Consider the following 19856-nt stretch of genomic DNA (forward strand, 5'->3'; position numbering starts at 1 on the left):
TTAAAGATAATGGAAATGCAATAAATAAATAAATAAATGACCAACAGTAACTGAGACCCCATATCCCACTATTACAATGCTCAATGCTGGTTCTTTCCCTTACTCAACTGCTGTACTATTGCAGGACAAAGCATTGCGAGTGTATCATTTTATGAAAACATCCTTGTCACACTCTTACTGATCTTCTGGTTACAAAGAACTACTATACAAGTACATGTGAGACTGCGGTTAGCAACACTGTGTATTTCATTGTGCCATCCATTCTGCTGGAGTATATTTCTTCTGGAAAGCAGTAAAACAGCAATAACAAGAAGCAGAGTTTCTACAATAAAAACAATGAAGAGGACTAAAGAGTTCTTAGAAGAGACTTTCTGAAATGTCTGATTGGTAGAAAAAAAGAAAAAAAAGCTTGATAAGGCACCCACAACAAAAAGTAGAAATCTGATTGGTGGTGATGGTGGATGATATGTGGTCAAGAAGCTGTCAGAAAAGATCTAGGAAAAAATGAAAAGAAAAATTCTGCACAATTTCCCCACCCCCATTTATTGACCAGTGACGAAAAATTGTGGGGATCTTTAGGGATCCTTTGCTGAGGGAGGGGAAGGAAAATGATTACCCAGAGATCACCAAGAATCCTCAAAGATCTAAAAGAGAAGCAGATGGCATTCCAAGTTGCTGATCAATGAATGAACTTGAGGATCAGGTGATACCTAGCAGATGTACTCACCTGGAGCAGGCAGGAAGCCATCATCTATGCTGTCTTCCAAGATGATGCCAGTTGGATCTGAACTGTAGCGCTGGACAAAGCTGTCATCCCTCACGGGGTATCTCTGCTAGGTTAAAGGTACAGGTTAAGAAATCGAGTATAGAATAGACTATTTCATAGAGGCTAGTGTGTACAGGTATGTGTATGTGCAGAAAAAAAGGGGTGGGAGGAAGAGAAAGCCAACACCTGGTGATGAAATTGAGGCACTATCTCTGCTAAATCAAGACTTGATTCTTTAATTCAGTTCACGACATTAACACAGCGATGAGATACTTTTAACAGTAGCTGCTCACATTTACTTACCCCATTTCTATCAATGCAGGTTGTGGCTGAATTGTTGCTGGTAGCACTCTTCAAAAGAGAGAAAGAGAGAGAAAAGATATTTTAAAAAGAGAAAAATATTGTCTGACCTGGGAAATGACTAATTCTAAATAGTTAGGTGTGTGAATATGGATGAAATATCATACCAATGAACTCAAGAGGGGAGTCCGGGATGTGGAGGGGCTGTTGAAAAATCCCTGGTGTGGAATGAGGTACTCGTCTGCATCAACAATGTCCTCCATGTCCTCCTCTTCCATCAAGGTCCGATAAAACTTGGAGTCCGTAGGGCTTGGCAAGTGCATTCTTTCATCTCCCTGTCAACCAAACCACAGTAAGAGCAGCTTGCTGGACACCCTCCTGCCTGCACTACAGCAAAGCAACTGATTTCTGCTGCTACTGCTGCTGTTCTCCTAAGTAGCTCTTCTTTCCACATTAAATGTTCTGAAGAGCACAATCCTGCCTTGGCAGAGAAATGGACTCAGTGGTCTAACAGGTCTTTTCCTGTAACTTCCTTGCTTCTATGAAAGATGAAGTAACCTGACATTCTTAGTCACATTTCTGTTCCTCATATCCATATTTATTTTTGTTCTGTTCTTTATTTTTAAGCAATATGCTAAAGTATTTGCTGTAACAACTTGGAAATGGACTAGAACAATCAGCGTTACAGTTTTCTTTAACTGAAAGAAGTAGCATGAGACTATATTGTTGATGTTCATGTGGTCCGGTTTCTTTTGAGATTTGGTCATGGAATCATTGAACTCCTTAGCTTGCTCATCTGTGAGCATACCATGTGTATTATTTCATATTTGCTGTTATTTCCCCTGGGCATCTTTCTAAGTGACCATTTGACATCTTGATTTCCTGGTAAAACAAACTGATCAATACCTGTATAACAAGATAGCGCTGAGGATCTCGAGCCATTTTGGAGAATTCTGATATCAGCTCACGAAACTTGGGGCGACTGTCTGCATCTATCATCCAGCCTGAAGGGACAGTATGGAAAACAAAGCACAAATCAAATGATCTTAGCTATTAAACCTGAAGAGAGTTTTAAAATAAGATGTAAAGGATAGGAACTGTATTGTGCTTGGTACATGTGAAGCTGTTACATCAAACCGTAACAAATAGAAATCCATTCACATCAGCTTTTCGTTAGACTTTATTCTTTGTTCCTTTTGGGCATTTAAGAACAACACCCCCTGCTCTTCTTGCAAGACCAAAAAAATAGAGGACATGGTAGAAAGATTCCTGCTTAGCATCAACATGCAGGGAGTACCCTCTTTTAACTCCTGCTTTCATAGTCCTCCTAAAAGTCAGGATCTCTGCTCCACACAAGCTCACTACATAGCAGCCCACAGGATGGGGCAGGGAGTGGTGAACCGGGAGACAGGGAGGGGATCCAATGCTATGCAGGCCCTGACATACCCCCACTCCACCTGGCAGATCTATGAAGGCTATGTCAGCTCAGAGCCACTCCACAATGGTGTGGGGAGGATTCTCTCCCCCATTGTCCTATATATCTGACCAGTACTGGCCTGGTGACGGTATCTGGATTTGCCTCCAGTGCACCAATTTTGTTCTCATTTACACGGGTGCATCTCTCATGGAAATCACCTGGGTAACTGAGACCAGAACAGGGCCCCATGAGTAACTGTTGATTTTTAATCATCTCCTATGCACAGCACCCTACAGATAGGCTAACAGAACTCGGCAGACTTTCTGGGACAAAAAGTTGATTTGTTGAAAAATGGAGTTTCAGCTGATCTGACACTATCCGTGAATTTGACATGATTAGTTTTGGCCAGGAACCAGCTTCAGAGGAAGGGATGAGTGGATGGAAAGAAAGAAAATGAACATGCAAGTCACCTTTAGCCTGGTAGTTAGGGCACTTGCTTGGGAGGTGAGACACCCAGGTTTGAATCCCCACTCTAGAATAGTAACAAACTCAGATCTTCCTCTCCCGGTGAGCATCCTAACCACTAGGCTATCAACTATTGTAGGGTGGGTTGCGCTCAGTCTCTTCTGTTGAAGTTATTCCACTTTGTCTAAATCCTTAAATATTCATTGGAGCAGGGAGTTGAACGCATGCCTCCCTGTGGTTTACGGAATTCCTGTTTCTGCAATAATGGCTTCCACTTTGCTCAGATACTCCAGCCTATGCAGGAAATTCATCTCACTATTGGGGTACATGAGGAATCTGAGATATGGTAGCTATTGTAAAGTAATGTCAATTCATTTTTAAAAACACGCTGGTTAATTGAGCTGCGGGTTGAATATTGTCACGTACCTTTAAAACCAATAAACTTTGCTTTATAACAACTTTGAAAGAAAACCCAATTTACAGTTGGCTCCAGTGGTGAGATGCGTTTCCTCTGCCCTAACTTCTGTATGGAGGAGCGGCATCGTTCTTCATTGCTAATTATTCTAAATGAAGTCACTGGATCTATAGAGATTTACACTAGGGCAGAAACTGGCCCATTAGATTGAAACAGGTTTTAATATATAATATTAAGTTAATTTTATACATATTTTAATGTTTAATATTTTATTGGTTTAGATTTTTATTTATAATTTGATGTAGTGATTATTTTGCACATTTTATTAGTTTTGTCTTTCTAAGTTGACATGATTTTTTTTTTTTTATATATTTCAGTTAAGGTTTCCTTTAAGTGTTTCAACAGTCTTCACTACTAAATACAATTTGGGGCCTGATCCCATTATAGTTGGTAAAACTTCCACTGGCTTCAATGGGCCCTATGGTAGAAACTCATGTTTAGATTTCTTTTCAGATTAGAAGTGTGTGTCTTTATTTGGCTGATCTTTTACCAGTAAAACTATTTCAGATCTCATAGAATCATAGGACTGGAAGGGATCTCGAGAGGTCATCTAGTCCAGTCCCTTGCACTCAAGACAGGATTTATCTACACCATCCATGACAGGTGTTTGTCTAATCTACTCTTAAAAATCTTCAATGATGGAGATTCCACAACCTCCCTAGGCAGTTTATTCCAGTGCTTAACCACTCTGACAGTTAGGAAGTTTTTCGTAATGTCCAACCTAAACCTCCCTTGCTGCAATTTAAGCCCACTGCTTCTTGTCCTATCCTCAGAGGTTAAGAACAACAATTTTTCTCCCTCCTTCTTGTAACAACCTTACAAAACTTATGTCTTTTCCAGACTAACCAAACCTAATTTTTTAAATCTTCCCTCATAGGTCATGTTTTCTAGACCTTTTATTAATTTTGTTGCTCTTCTCTGGACTTTCTCCAATATGTCCATATCTTTCCTGAAATGTGGTGCCCAGAACTGGACACAATACTCCAGCTGAGACCTAATCAGCATGGGGTAGAGCGGAAGAATTCCTTCTCGTGTCTTATTTACAACACTCCTGCTAATACATCCCAGAATGATGTTTGCTTTTTTTGCAACAGTATTACACTGTTGACTCATATTTAACATATGGTCCACTATGTCCCCCCAGATCCCTTTCCACAGTACTCCTTCTTAGGCAGTCATTTCCCATTTTGTATGTTTGCAACTGATTGTTCCTTCCTAAGTAGAGTACTTTGCATTTGTCCTTATTGAATTTCATCCTATTTACTTCAGACCATTTCTCCAGTTTGTCCAGATCATTGGGAACTTTAATCCTATCCTCCACCGCACTTGCAACACCTTCCAGCTTGGTATCATCCACAAACTCTCTATGCCATTATCTAAATCACTGATGAACATATCTAACTATCTTCTTACTAATCGTTATTTGCTATGTTGTTGTAGCCATGCTGGTCCCAGTTTTGAAAGCTGGGTGAGGTAATATATTTTATTGGACCAACTTCTGTAGGTGGAAGGGACAAGTTTTCAAGTTTACACAGAGCTCTTCTTCTAAATCATTGATGAAGATATTGAACAGAACAGGACCCAGAACTGATCCCTGCGGAACCCCACTCATTATGCCCTTCCAGCATGACTGTGAACCGATAACTACTCTCTGGGAATGGTTTTCTAACCAGTTTTGCACCCACCTTATAGTAACTCCATCTAGATTGTATTTCCCTAGTTTGTTTATGAGAAGGTCATGCGAGACAGTATCAAAAGCTTTACTAAAGTCAAGATATACCATGTCTACCATTTCCTCTCTATCCACAAGGCCTCTTATCCTGTCAAAGAAAGTTATCAGGTTGGTTTGACACGATTTGTTCTTGACAAATCCATGCTGACTGTTACTTATCACTTTATTATCTTCTAGATGTTTGCAAATTGATTGCTTAATTATTTGCTCCATTATCTTTCCAGGTACAGAAGTTAAGCTGACCGGTCTGTAATTCCCCAGGTTGTCCTTATTTCCCTTCTTGTAGATGGGCACTATATTTGCCCTTTTCCAGTCGTCTGGAATCTCTCTGTCTTCCATGACTTTTCTAAGATAATTGCTAATGGCTCAGATAGCTCCCCAGTCAACTCCTTGAGTATTCTAGGATGCAATTCATCAGACCCTGGTGACTTGAAGATATCTAACCCATCTAAGTAATTTTAAACTTGTTATTTTTCTATTTTAGCCTTTGATCCTACCTCATTTTCACATCAACCTCATGAAATTTTTTTTTTAAATTTGTTAGTCTCTAAGGTGCCACAAGTACTCCTGTTCTTCTTTTTGCTCATTTTCACTGACATTCACTATGTTAGATGTCCAATCACTGCCAACCTTCTTGGTGAAAACCAAAACAAAGAAGTCTTTAAGCACCCACATTTTCTGTTATTATTTCCCCCTAACCCCCAATTGAGTAGAATCACTATCAGTATTCAACCACAGACCTGTCTTAACTTGCTGCTTAATATTTCTAGAACTACACTAAATCAGGAAATATTGTGAATTCCAGTGAAGTATCATTGTCAGTGCTTTGTCTGCATAGCATGGGTATAAATGCTTCATTACCATGCACTAAGGGAGGTTGTGAAATGTCCATTAGATCTGTCAAGATCTCATTTTAGCAGGCTAACCCTTTTTGGATGAGTGATTTATTGTTATTATTAGTAGTAAGAAGTATGTATTCAGAGACTCCTAAAACCATAACATTAATAGAAGTAAATTCTTTGAGTTAAAGAAAAGTTTAACCTCTTTGATGACTTTGTACATTTTATCTAAGAAAGTGTTTAAATGCCACCTAGTGGGCTGCTTGTGAATGTCTTCTAATGTACTTACAGTAATAAGGACATGGAACCAATGCTGCAGAAACTTGCTTTACCAAATCTGCCAGCTCCTGTGCATTTACTGTAATGACTGTGTCTGAGTATAAGTAATAAAAAATTGGGGGTCAGACCAGTTATGAAGCTCAGGATCCTGACTCGAAGTCTTCATGTGCAGCCATTAATATTGTGATTGTCTGCGGCTCTCAGACATTTTTTCCTATTGTGTTTGTTATTGAATGAAATGAAATGAAAACACAGGAAGAGAAGTCAGGACTGATGAGTCAGTGTGCAAAATTGGAAACCTGGGGCTATATTCTGAGCTCAGCAACACTGGAGTAATTCTGGAGTAATTCTACGGTTAATCTCGATTTACACTGGTGTAATCTAAGTTTTTATACCCTGCTCACCACCACAATGATGAGAAATGAGAATTTGGACTCTGAGCTGTAGTTAAAGAAAAATCTGCTGTCTTGTCTGAAGGATGAGATGTCTGAACATACCACAGTGATGTTACTCTTCTCCTATAGCACATAGGCATGTTTTCCTGTGAATCTCAGTAATACAGCATAGCATGCAAATGTTCCATAACTAGAACCATTTTCCTTCTTACTAATATGAACTACATGGACATGTACAAGAACTGAACTCACATTTGACCATGATCATATAGACATCAATAGTACAGATAGGAGGCTGAGGCAAACGCTCGCCCTTCTCCAAGACAGATGAAATTTCACTGGCTGGGATGCCATCATACGGTTTTGATCCAAATGTCATTAATTCCCAAACAGTGACACCTGAAGAATAGGAGAAAGGGACAATGTTAGAATCTCATCAGGTCAGCAAGGATTCATGATGTTCCCAAAGCACAGCAGACCTGGTCTGTTTGGCCTAGGAACAGCACGTATCAGAGAGAGAGAGTGGAGGCATTAACCTTTGTTTTAGAGTTGCTAAGGCTCACTAAAGGGGTCATCATTGTTTATTCACTTGCCAACTGTTCATGGAGGAAGAAAATGTTCCATCTTACAGATGTAGCTATTTTAATGAGGTCCGAGTTAACAAAACAAATTGAAATAATCAGGCCTTTTCTTTCTTTCTTTTCTTTTTCTTTTTTTTTAGGGTTTTACAGAAGGTAAAATCTCAATGTTCAACTCTACTTCACGACTTCACCTCTTCACAACAGAAAGGTATTAGGTTGCTAATTACTGATTCCAACCCACAAAGTGTTTTTTTTTTAAATAAAAGTTTTGTTATTGTTTTAAATAATCTCTTCGGAGGTAAAATAATATCTCCTCTCTTTGAAGGATTTCTAAATTAACTGCAGCAAAATATTTTCTTTCAGCACATCACCTATTCCATGCTGTAGCCGTTACATGATGCTGTCCATTTGCATGGGCCCTAAAATAGGAATTTGGATGTGAAGAAAATGTATTTAAGTGGATTAATAGGAACGTGGGTCAGGCATTTCCATACTTGATCAGACCCAAGGTCTTTTTAGTCTACCTATCTCCAAGCACTTCACAGAAAGGTGAAAGAAACAGTGCTACAGCCATTATGAAATTACCTGATCCCAGGGAAAATTTCTTCCTAAACCCCCTAAATTAGAGGTTGGCTTACTCCAGGAAGCGTGTATACAATGAATTTTCAGGTATGATCTCAGTAAAAAAAACAATTAGTGTATATTCCTACATAAAGGAGATTGGTGTCCTAACAACCTAACTTTATGGAGTTTTAAATGACCATATAACACAATTTCCTTTTGAATCAAATATTGATGCAAACACCTATGGGGCAATGTAGTGGGCATTCAAGCCCAAAATTCAGCCTACCTTAAAGGTGCTATTTTCCAGAAAACAAATCTTTTACCTATTCAATTGCAATCTGAAGAAGTGGGCTGTAGTCCACGAAAGCTTATGCTCTAATAAATTTGTTAGTCTCTAAGGTGCCACAAGTACTCCTGTTCTTCTTTTTTCAATTGCAATAGTCTCTGTATGTTTTAGTTCAAAGGCTATGAGTCTATCAACCTTTTAAATATATTCCCTGTGGCATACTGTGAACTCTACTTAGGTATTGCGTCACTTGTTTGCTCATGGACTCAGGATGGTAATTACTTCTAGCCATTGTCAGTTGGTGTAAATCAGCGTAGCTCCATTGAAGACAATAGATGCGCTGATTTAAATCAGCTGACCATCTGGCCCAATTTACACAATCTGTCAATCTGCCACAATGGTTTTAGCTTTTAGGCTAGCCTTGCTGACCTCCCGTTATCATGCTACTTTTTAGGGAGGTTGGTTACTTTTAACATTGTGCAGTTTGGGAAGTATACCTGCACAACTTCTCCAAAGAACATGCTCCTCCCTATCCCCCCAAAATGTGTATATATGTATAAAAACAATTTGACTGTCTCTCTTTCAAGGACAAAATCTCATTCCCTATTCAAATCAATGGGAATTTTGCTTCGTTAAGAAGCTCAAGATTTGGCCCATCATTAATATTTATTCTTCCCATCATTTTGGTATAAGACCATGTTATAAGTATCATAAAAGGATGACTGAATTTCTGGAGAAAAATTGGCTGTGTAGTGTCCGCAACAAATCTTACAATTGTTCTCACCCATCTAAAATCATTACGATCACATTTTTAGACTTACCGTAACTCCAGACATCACTTTGATGGGTGTAGATTCTGTGTAAAATGGACTCCAAAGCCATCCATTTGATAGGAACCTAGGAAGATCCAGTTAAGTCATAAGACACCTACCTCAAATCTAGGAGCAATACTGTTAGAACAACAGAGTTGTTTATATCAATAATTTGATCGTAGGCAGAAAATCTGAGAGGTACAGCAAGCAACTTGAGTTTTACAGGGATCAATTATCATTGTTTTGATTTGTCACTCTCAGTCTGGGAACTTGTATAATATTTTGCTTTCTAGTACAATTATCTCTGATAACTCAGTTTTACAAAATTCTTAACAGTTGAACTTTTATAAGATTTTTTTTGTTTAAACATCTCATATCAGATCAGGGCACAAATCCAATCCCAGGCTGTACAGTGAAGACTAATCGGAGATCAGATGGTTTCCATTTATTCTCTCTGCAATATTCACAAGCACGTCTCTTGAATTTCTCAGTAGAGCATATTCCCTCAAACTGGGGTGTTGAATGAGATCTGACAGGCCTTTCTTCATATATAAATATATAGTATTCCCTTTCTGTTCATAAACTACACATTATTTGGTATTGTCTACATGACAGAATTCAGACTTGCCCTTTTTTTAAAGTTCATCTTGGCTTTTCCCAGACATTATGGGTGGAGATTTTCAAAAGGGCTCATCATCGGCCTATCTCTGTTCTCACTGAAGTTACATGGGGCTAACTCTGCTTGCATTAAAATCAATGGACTCCCAATGGCTACAATGGGAACAGAATTAAGCCAATGCTGAGCACTTTTGAAAATCCCACCCTGTTTGTCTCATTTTTAAAATGAAGATTCATACACAAGTGCAAATATCTACATCCAATGAAACACATAAAGATGGTTCTCTGATACTTCTTACTTTGCCTCCTTCTGCATAGTACTCTTTTTCCTCAGCACCAAGCAGTTTTGCCAGTCCAAAGTCCGTGATCTTCACATGTTGAGGAGTCTTCACAAGGACATTCCTGGCAGCCAGATCACGGTGCACCAAGCGACGTTCTTCCAAGTAGCTCATTCCCTACAATATACATATGACATGCAATTGGCATACTTCTTTCTCTCTACCATCCACACTCACTCTGTACAGGAGAGGGGAGGATAAAGGGTCAGATCTGCAGCGTGGGTAAATGGGCACAGCTTGACTGGGATCAAGCCCAAGAAATCTACATACAGGATGTTACTTTCTAACAATGGGCCAAATGCCGCTCTGTGCAACCGGACTGAGTTCAGTGTGACTCAGAGTAGAATTTGGTCACCATGTTAATATACATATGTCGATATACATACAGTATACAGTCACATATACATACAGTCACATATACTATAAATACATTAGGGTTACCATTCGTCCGGATTTACCCGGACATGTCCTCCTTTTTGTGCTAAAAATAGCGTCCGGGGGGAATTTGTAAAGCACTCACAATGTCCGGGATTTCCCCCCTCCCCCGGCAGAGCAGAGCGAGCGGCTGGGAGGGCTGCAGGAAAGTCCCGGGCTGGACTCTGGAGCAGCTGTAGAGGAGCCGGATCCGCCCTGCATTCTGAGCCGGCAGCTCTCCCCTGCAGCCCGGTCCGGCAGCACTGTGCAGGGCCAGGGACCGGGTTTTGTTGTGCTGGGGAGCGCAGCCACGTGTCCGGCTCGGCTCGCACAGAGCCCAACACCCTGTTCTGAGCAGCAGGGTAAGGGGGCCAGGGGGCAGGAGAAGGGGCAGGGAAGTTCTGGAGGGGGCAGTCAAGAAACGGGGGGGGGGATTTTTGGGGGGAGTGGAGAAAGTTTTGGGCAGTCAGGGTACAGGTAGGGGGTAGGGTCCTGGGGGGCAGTTGGGGGGGGTCTTAGGAGGGGGCAGTTAGGGGACAAGGAACAGGGAGTCTTAGGTAGGGGGTGGGGTTCTGGAGGGCAGTTAGGAGCTGGGGTCCCAGGAGGGGGCAGTCAGGGAACAAGGAACGGGGGGAGGGTTGGGGGTTCTGGGGGGGCGGGAAGTGGGAGGGGCAGGGGCGGGGCTCCTCCCGTCCTCTTTTTTGCTTGCTGAAATATGGTAACCCTAAAATACATCATTAGACTCTTCTTCCAGTTCAATCAAAAACAAATAATAATACCAAGCAGTTGATTCTCTGCCTCATCGTGGCAGACCCTGTTTTGTAACTGGTAATACTCAGGCATACTGTCACAGAGATGATGGAAAACAACCAAACAAAAAACCCTATATTTTTATGTCTGAGATCAATGACACAGCTCTTTTTCAGGTTCCCCTTGAAACAGTTTCAGTAACCCCTGTGACCAGAGAACACTTGACATATTATGTATGCTCTTTTTATACAATTCCCTCTTAGGGAAGACTAGGACATCTTTCTCCATATTGATTGTAAAGCTCTTTCAGGCAGATAAAAGGGTTAATAGTGCTGGTTTACTTTTGTTATGCCATGATCCTAACATCTATTTCTGACCGTGGAGCTTTCCCCCCTCACCCCTGTGTGTGTGAAATGCGTTAAAAGAGAGAAACATTCAGGTTGTTAAGCTTCTTTCAAGATCCTTTTTAGGAACTACAATCATTCCCTGTTGTTGTTTTTTGAACAGTTAATACAGAAAGCACTTTCAGTCTACACACACAGCACGAAAAAGATCCTACTAATGTGATGACAAAGCATCTGGGGAGTCATTCTCTCCCCAACTCCCACTCCCATTCTTGCCCCACCATTAAGCTGGACCACCATCAAATCTTATAGTGAAGTTTCTAAGCAAAACTTCATCAATGTACTAAGGGCGGTTAATGTTGCCAAAATAAACCACCCCAGCAAACTGGCATAATGCCACTATGTAAGTTAATGTAATTGAATAAATTTAACTTTAATGAGCTGAGCTTTTGAAACAAAGAATCTTGAGCTATCAATAAAAAAACATCCTACATTGGAAAAATCATTTGATCTAGTCTGGAAGAAGAGAATTATCCTGCTAAATCAGTTTTGGTAAAGAGGTTCAAAGCAGCCGAGAGGCAAGGAATCAGTCTTAAATTAATTTACTTAAGATCCTGATCCTTCAAATACTTATGCACATGCTTAATGTTACACAGAAGACAATGGGCTGCTCATATATACAGTTAAACACATTCTTAACTGTGTGCAGGATCAGGATTTACATATTATAAACCAGAGGACTATAATACACTCTTAAAGCCACTCAACAACTTTTCTTCGCACAGAATCATAAAAATGTGGGGCGGGAAAGGACCTTGAGAGGTCATCAGGTCCAGTCCCCTACACTGAGGCAGGGCCACGTAAACCTAGACTATCCTTGACAGGTGTTTGTCTAACCTGTTCATTAAAACATTCAGTGATGGGGATTCCACAGCCTCTCTTGGAAGCCTATTCCAGTGCAGTGCTTAACTATCCTTATAGTTAGAAGGTTTTTCTTAATATCTAACCTACATCTCCCTTGCTGCAGATTAAGCCCATTACTTCTTGTCTTGCCTTCAGTGCACATGAAGAACAATTGATCATTAACCTCTTTAAAACAGTCCTCAATATATCTGAAGACTATCATCAGATCCCCCCATCAGTCTTTCTTCTCAAGACTAAACATGCCCAGATTTTTTTTTTAACCTTTCCTCATAGGTCAGGTTTTTTAAACCTTTTATCATTTTTATTGTTCTCCTCTGGACTCTTTCCATTTTGTCCACATCTTTTCTAAAGTGTGGCATCCAGAATTGGCACAGTACTCCAGCTGAGGTCTCAACAAGGCCAAGTAGAGCTGGACAATTACCTTCCATATCACACTCCTATTAACACATCCCAGAATGATATTCGCCTTTTTCACAGCTGCATCACATTGCTGACTGATATTCAATTTGTGAACCACTATAGCCCCCAGATCCTTATTCAGCGTACCACCGCCACCACCACCTAGCCAGTTATTCCCCATTTTGTAGTCATTGAGTTTAAAGGTGGTCTTCAAAACCCTTTTATCTGAAAGCTAGTCTTTCTGTACACTAATGAAATATATGAGCCATAACATATATTAAAAAATGATTTCAAAGGCACAGGAAGAGAAACAAAAATAAACTGTGAAAGAGTCCATAAGGGAGCTTGTTTCCTGCTTGTTAGTTAAGAGAGATGAACAGATTTGCTAGGATTTACAGAAAAAACAACAGTATGGGTTTTTAAAGAAGCAGATCATGTCTAAAAATTGGACAAGATTTATGGATGTAGTAACAAAGAAAATGTTGATAGGAGAAATGATAACATTATTTATGTGGATTTTAAGAAGAGCATTTAGTAAAGAACCACACAAAAGACTATGGTAGATGGTCAGTTAGTAGCTGTGAAGATGGGAGTTGCTCTGAGTTGGAGGGTAAACTGGCATGAAAATCAAACAGAAGCTAACAATTGTGAATGGTAACAGTTCAGTTGCACAGAAGAGTGTAACTAATGAGATGTCACAATTTTGGGACCAATTTTGTCCCCTGAGAAATTAATAATGGGGAAGATGGGAAATGTAGTGAGGAGATAAAATCTCTAAAAGTGGCAAAATCAGGAAGGTGCTGTAATCAGTTTAAAATTAGACAGACTAGAAACAGGGGCGATTTGCATGATACACTGAATAAAGTTTATTTACTGTATTGTGTTCAGTACACTACCAAAGCCTTAGAGGGAAAAGGAGCTGTGTAGTTTGTGGATACATCTCTGAAGTCTTCAGTACGTTTATCAAAAGTCTTCAGTATGTTTATCAAAAGCAGGCAAACTTGGAATGTGTACAAGGTCTCAAGGGATTAAGAATAAGTAAGTGTGCAATGTGTTCTGGTTAATTTAAAAATAGGTATTACAGAAATGAATATAATACAACCAGAGGGTTACAGGGACCTAAGCATCTTAGAGATTGTTAGTATCATTAAGAAAGATAACAGAAACTACATCTATTGCTCCCTCCCTTTAGCTCCCCCCACCAACCTCTTCCTAATGACTACGGTGATGAGATAGCAACTGTGAAAAAACGGGACGGGGGTGGGGGGGTAATAGGCGCCTATATAAGAAAAAGTCCCCAAAAACGGGACTGTGCCTATAAAAACGGGACATTTGGTCACCCTACTAATGACCCATGTTGCAATGATATTTTAAAATGAGATAACTGTTTTTCATCCTCCTGCACCTTAAAATGGCTAAAGGGATTTTTCTCCAGCTTTCCAAAAAAGTCACCTTGGAACTGGCCCAAACATAGAATAGTCAGTTCACAAGGGGGATGCTTCACTTAGTGACTGAAAATGGGATGTTAGAATAGGAACTATTCTACCACCTTAATAATGGGTACACGTCGTAACTGCTGTAATACAGGGATTTAGAAAAAGAAGATGGAAAGGTTATGTGCTTCCCAAGCTCCCTATCTTTCTTCTTCCCTCTTCCCCACTCTAGACATTCAACCACTATTTTCCTCCCAGGACAAATCCTTCTATGAAGAAAGGAAAATGCTGACTTAGATTCCAACAAAATTACCCACAGCTACCTCAGGATAAGGCCTATTTTGCCCCTCATTTTCTTCTTTTGCATGAGCTACAGTAGTTTAGTTTTATTTACTTACTTATTTAATCAGGTCCGTAAATCTGCATTACATGGGACAGAATAATTTATGAAGATAACTCTATCTAAAGAACATCCCAGAACTGACTGTAAGATCATTACTTAGCATATGCCATCAATAAATGATGACAATGAGCCAATACATCTTGTTGGCTAATGATTTTCCTTGTAAACAACATTACTTTAATTTCTAGTGATCCATTGTGTGCTCTGTGCAGTCCCAATTCATGCTTATACAAAGCTGAAATGTTGAGTTACTCTACTATGCGCCGATTTTATATGTTGAGTTGCTCTATTATGCACTGATTTTATATTAACTGTAACTCCAGCTATTTTCTCAACATTCTTTGGAATAATTGGGTTAATAATATACAAATGCATGATAAATGGGTACGTGAATATACAGTCGGTGCTGTAAATGACCCACTATGAAATGTTAACACAGCAGATGCAAGCTTCTGCTGGTTAGGGAGATTACTGATGCTGCTGGTTTTTTCTTTTGTAAGCACAGGGAATCTCCAAGTTACTGTTTTTCCTTCTGCTAATTTGGGCAGTCTTTCCTGTCTTTATTCACACACATCTCTCTTGTCCCTCCCACGCTAATTACGTTTTTCAAGTTGTACACCAAAGCTACAGAGGCAGCATATTGACATTGTACAGTTTAAATGAAAATGTCAGAGCAACAGGGTTTCAATCAAATTACAGAAATGTCAAGGTAAACAAAGTTTGAACAGGTTGTTCGAATGTGACACCTTGCAAATGGCTATGATCACTGAATATTAAAAAATGTTAAGCAGCCTCATGCTTGTGACAGGTGTAGCATGAACTGCGCAGGAAAAAGGCCTTCTCTGTTTATACAAAGAAAAGAGAGAGCCTAGGTAGGAGCAGTGCAATATCCCCTACACTGCCCTGCCATGGTGGCACAGCCCTAAAATGGAGGATTACTTCTAAGGGCTAGAGAATATCATTTAGTCTCCATGCTGCCTTTCCTCCTTCGTCTCTGTGCTGAATCTGACATGTCAATTTGTGCCAAATGTGATACTGATTTTGTTATATGGATACACGTCCACTGGAACTGGGCTAAATACACCTCTACCTCAACATAACGCTACCCGATAGAACACGAATTCTGATATAACGCGGAAAAGCAGTGTTCTTGTGGGCTGATGTGTGAAAAGATTGTTTCCACGTGATTAAAAATACACATCAGATCATTTAAAGGGCTGCATTAGTTACATATCTTTTATCTGCGCACTCCGGTTCAAAGCAAGTTCAATATAACTCGGTTTCACCTATAACGCGGTAAGATTTTTTGGCTCCTGAGGACAGCGTTATATCGAGGTAGAGGTATATACCAACTTATTGCACACACGCTACAGAAGAACCACCTAGTGGCACTGTCTTTCGGTCATAAACAACCAGCATCAGAATGAGCTGGTGTTTTAGTAGCAAAAGGCTCTGCATTTGATCACCATTCCTCTGCAGTTAGCAAAATCAGGGCATTAATCTCCAACACAGAAGAGATTTTACCATCACATTTGTCCTGCGACACATGCGACACAGCATGACAGAAATAGTATTTTGTAATGAACCATTTATGGATTATTGGGGGAGTAACATGGTATCACACAGGACTAACAGTGAAGAACTGCCACGTTCTAATCCCTCCTGCTGCCACTGATTCACTGCATCATGTTTGGGCAAGTCATTCAATTGCAATCTGTGCAAGTTTCATCATTTGTCCAGTGGTGATAACCCTGTTCTGTGCAGGAATGTTCTGAGGATCAGTTAATATTTACACAATGGTTTGAAAATCTAAAGTACTACACAATGAAAAGTGTTGTTATCTTTAGTATCAAGTACAACAAGCCTTTCTATCCTCAGGTAAAATACAAAGACCAAGAGTATAGCTAGATTACATACTTTCAGATCTCTTGGTTCCGGTTATGATCAGAGTTTTGGATGGATTGTGCTGCCATTCATTTACCTTTGCAATCTGCACACACCAGTTGAGAAGGTACTGGGAGCCAATGTTGTCCTTGTGCTCTCGGATGTAGTCAAGGAGGCAGCCATAAGGCATAAGCTGTGTGATGAGCTGGACGGTAGAAGTAAGGCAGATTCCCAGCAAGCGGCACACATGGGGATTGTCAACGCTAGCCATCACATAAGCTTCCTGATCAGAAAAAGAGAAGACATCCTGAAACAGTCCCTCATGTATGACAGAAATATTAGGATGCAAGAGGCAGTAGTAAAAACAAAACAAACAAACAAAAATCTGGCATTTTCCTGAATTCTGAACCTTTTTGTAAAATGTTGGGTCTCTAATGCATATTTTCCACTGCACTGAGAGGTCCTGATTCTGAATGTTAAGACATCATTTAAAATGGCACCAGGGCCACCCATTTTCCTGGTTCTTGTATACCAAGCAGTATGTTCAGTGCAACCTTCCAGAGACAAAAACCTAACAGGACTTAATAATTTAAAATTTTATGGGAGCTGCTAGGTGCACAGCATTTTTGAAAATCAGGAAACATATTTAGGAGCCTAATTTTAAGCAACCATTTTTGAAAGTCTTGGCCCTGACTGGTAAAGCTTTTTTTATGTGTTATGGCAATGTAAGCAATACAATGAAGGTGTTTATAATGCATTTTTATTCAGTTGGGAGCCAGGATGAAATCAACCTTCCATCAGAACAGCCTTGTAATTAGATAGAACTTTAGGGCCTGATTTTCAAAAACGTGTGAGCGAGTGCTCACCTACCATGCGCATTCATTAACACGATCATGCGAAAAATAAATATCTATCAAGGTTTTGTGCATGCAATGGCCAGTTATGGCATTCAATTATTAACTTCCAGTGTAGGTTTTTTCCCCCTTCTCACTCCTGACTTTAGAGCATCTTTGGGTCTGGTTTTTAAACAGGGACTTCCATTTTTTGCAGGCTAGTTTTCACACCCACTGTGAATTGCAAGCACAAAGTTATGCACTCAAAAATGGAGGCCCTATAGAAAAATCAGGTTTAATGTTTAGCCATCATATTTTTACTTGTTTTTGTTCCTGATCTACAGGATATTGCTTTTGGTTATTCTTTTTATGACACAAAGTTAATACAGAACTAAGTGGGAAATTTTCCACGTAGTGAACTTTTAGGTCAGCATTTAAATCCGCATCTGGAATGACATCAGACACCCTTGACAGATGGCAGCCCAAAACAACATGCAAGCAAACAAAGTCGAGACACGTCTGTGGTGGAGGTAGAAAATGTTCTGCTCTTTAGAAAGGCTTAAGAAATGCAATATGATAGCAATTTAATCAACATCTAACAGGCTTTTAACAGATGTCACCTAGTTGTGAGGCTGGCAGGGGGCTATCGTTAGAAGCACATTTATGCAATGACGTTAAAAAAATCTGAAATCCATGAGCAATATTTTCCTCTGCCACTGCACTGTTATTTCACATTGCCAACCTAAGGATGATATGTGTTACGGACACATGATATTTATTACATGATACTGAGGTAATGATGTTGAGAGGTCTGCTTTGAGGGATAACTCTGTTTTTTGTTTGACACATAACCCACCCTCATGATGCCCTTTACAAAGGGTTCCTGGACAGAAGGATCACAGAAGATTACTATAGAACTGGATAAAAAATGATCACCTTACTACAAAATACTGAAACTAACCTATAGAATTCTAGTTGAAGGATATAATTGCCAATTAAGTTCTACATGGTTTAAAAATTAGAAGAAAAGCATGTCATTCTCTACTAAATTATACAGGTTTTCAGATTAATTTATATAGAACCTCTTGGTTCAATGCCTCACACATTCTATAAAATGATTCCATATGAACAGAGGACTAATTATGTTCATCCCAGTGGGCTTAAAAACCATGTAAGCACAGCAGTAAAGAAAGTCTGTTTCTTGTAGTGTTTCCTCTTTAGTCTCACATCCATATTGAATTCATTTTAGCTGAATGAAAAATCTGCAAACTCAGAGCTGTTCTCACTGCCCATCTGCTTCACAGCCTACAAGGAGCAGACCTCAACGCTGGGAAATTGGGAACTGAATGTGTGGAGGGGGTGTATGGGCCACACGGAGTATGGAGTTCTTCCAGGATTTGACGTTGCCTATTAAATCTGATACTGCAAAGTAAAATAGGCCATAGCCTCTTTGAAGAATCATTGAACTTATAATGGAACCATTGTGCAGTCACAGGTCTCTTTAAATATTTTACTAAATTAAAGCAAGTCTTTGTTTCAATTATTTATCTTGGAAATCTCTGAGGTACGCTCTGACCTGCTCCAACTATGCTTGGTATTTCGTAACAAATCTCCTGAATTAGCCCTGCCCTAATAAAGCCAACGAGAGTTGTGGCTGGAGAATAAACTGAATATGAACAAATGCTGTTTTACATGCTGAATACCTAGCCATTCTTCTTACAGAAAGTGGCTAATTAATTAGCCACTATCTCCAAGGGATCAGTGACCTTGGAGAGTTGTTCAGTAAAATCTTTTTGAAGTTCTGTTTATTTCTCTGTCTCTCTGCTCCCACTGCTTTGTATCTTTTCTTTTCCTGTGAAATGTGGAATGAATTCCATCAACTAAGTCATCTAAAAAGTAAACAGTGCTAAAAATGGTAAGAGCCGCTTGCTAAGAATCCTACTTCAATGGGAAAAAGAAAAAAAAAAGATCATGTGGCGATATCTGAACTTTGTTTAAAAAAAATAGTACTTTGATAGCTCAGAAGAGCACACAGGCCACAATCTACTGTCCTGCTATGGGAATAGCTTGATCTGCTGAACGCAGAGGCAATCATTTTGGCTTATTAATTAACCCTTCCTTCGCTCTACATGAATTTAGTACAATTAGGTCCAAGGCAGCTTTTGTCAAGTTTGTATTATTTTCTCCATAACAGTTTACATCAGCTTTTTAATGTCCTTTTTATTTCTGTTATTAAGTAAGGCTAAAAATATTCCAGGAGGAGGAATATCAGTGAGTTTTCCTTTTGCCATAGGTTTTCCTGAAGCAGAGGGTTGATAGTATGGTTGCATCCTTTGTTTGTATCTGCCTGTTAGAGGGCAGATATATGGACGGTGTTTGTGAATACATAGCCAGCTTTTAGTAAAAGAACTTAAATCAGCAGGAATTTTGTTTGACATATTGGTCCTGAAAGTAACCACCTTTTCTTTTGTATTTCAACAGTATATGTATAACATGATGTGCCATATCAATACACTAAAATATATATGAAATAGAAAGTTTTTCCAGGATGAAATGAGGATTCAAAAGTGCTTTATTGTAAGTGGCCCATAGCTAAGGTTGCCCA

General features: G+C 39.6%; 1 protein-coding gene and 1 long non-coding RNA gene across 6 annotated transcripts in view; one reads left to right on the forward strand and one right to left on the reverse strand.

The window, feature by feature from the left end:
* LOC135981418 (uncharacterized) overlaps positions 1-19856 on the forward strand; it is a 93965-nt gene that overhangs the window by 45297 nt on the left and 28812 nt on the right. For 2 of the 3 annotated variants that reach the window (XR_010598413.1, XR_010598412.1), the window contains 2 exons: positions 7390-7457; positions 7613-8215. This is a non-coding gene — a long non-coding RNA (uncharacterized LOC135981418). Of the gene's footprint in view, positions 1-7389; positions 7458-7612; positions 8216-19856 lie in introns of those variants that run through there. The other variant, XR_010598414.1, reaches the window with a different exon arrangement.
* Positions 1-19856, reverse strand: part of EGFR (epidermal growth factor receptor) — a 225145-nt gene that overhangs the window by 9475 nt on the left and 195814 nt on the right. For all 3 annotated transcript variants that reach the window (XM_005287322.5, XM_042842790.2, XM_065583859.1), the window contains exons 20-27: positions 16516-16701; positions 9829-9984; positions 8921-8996; positions 6921-7067; positions 1973-2070; positions 1234-1401; positions 1070-1117; positions 728-830 (exon numbers count right to left, since the gene is read on the reverse strand). In XM_005287322.5, coding sequence (XP_005287379.2) covers positions 728-830; positions 1070-1117; positions 1234-1401; positions 1973-2070; positions 6921-7067; positions 8921-8996; positions 9829-9984; positions 16516-16701 — 982 coding nt within the window. The remainder of the gene's footprint in view (positions 1-727; positions 831-1069; positions 1118-1233; positions 1402-1972; positions 2071-6920; positions 7068-8920; positions 8997-9828; positions 9985-16515; positions 16702-19856) is intronic.

This window comes from Chrysemys picta, chromosome 2 (genome assembly GCF_011386835.1).
Source record: "Chrysemys picta bellii isolate R12L10 chromosome 2, ASM1138683v2, whole genome shotgun sequence".
NCBI classification, from domain to species: Eukaryota; Metazoa; Chordata; order Testudines; family Emydidae; genus Chrysemys; species Chrysemys picta.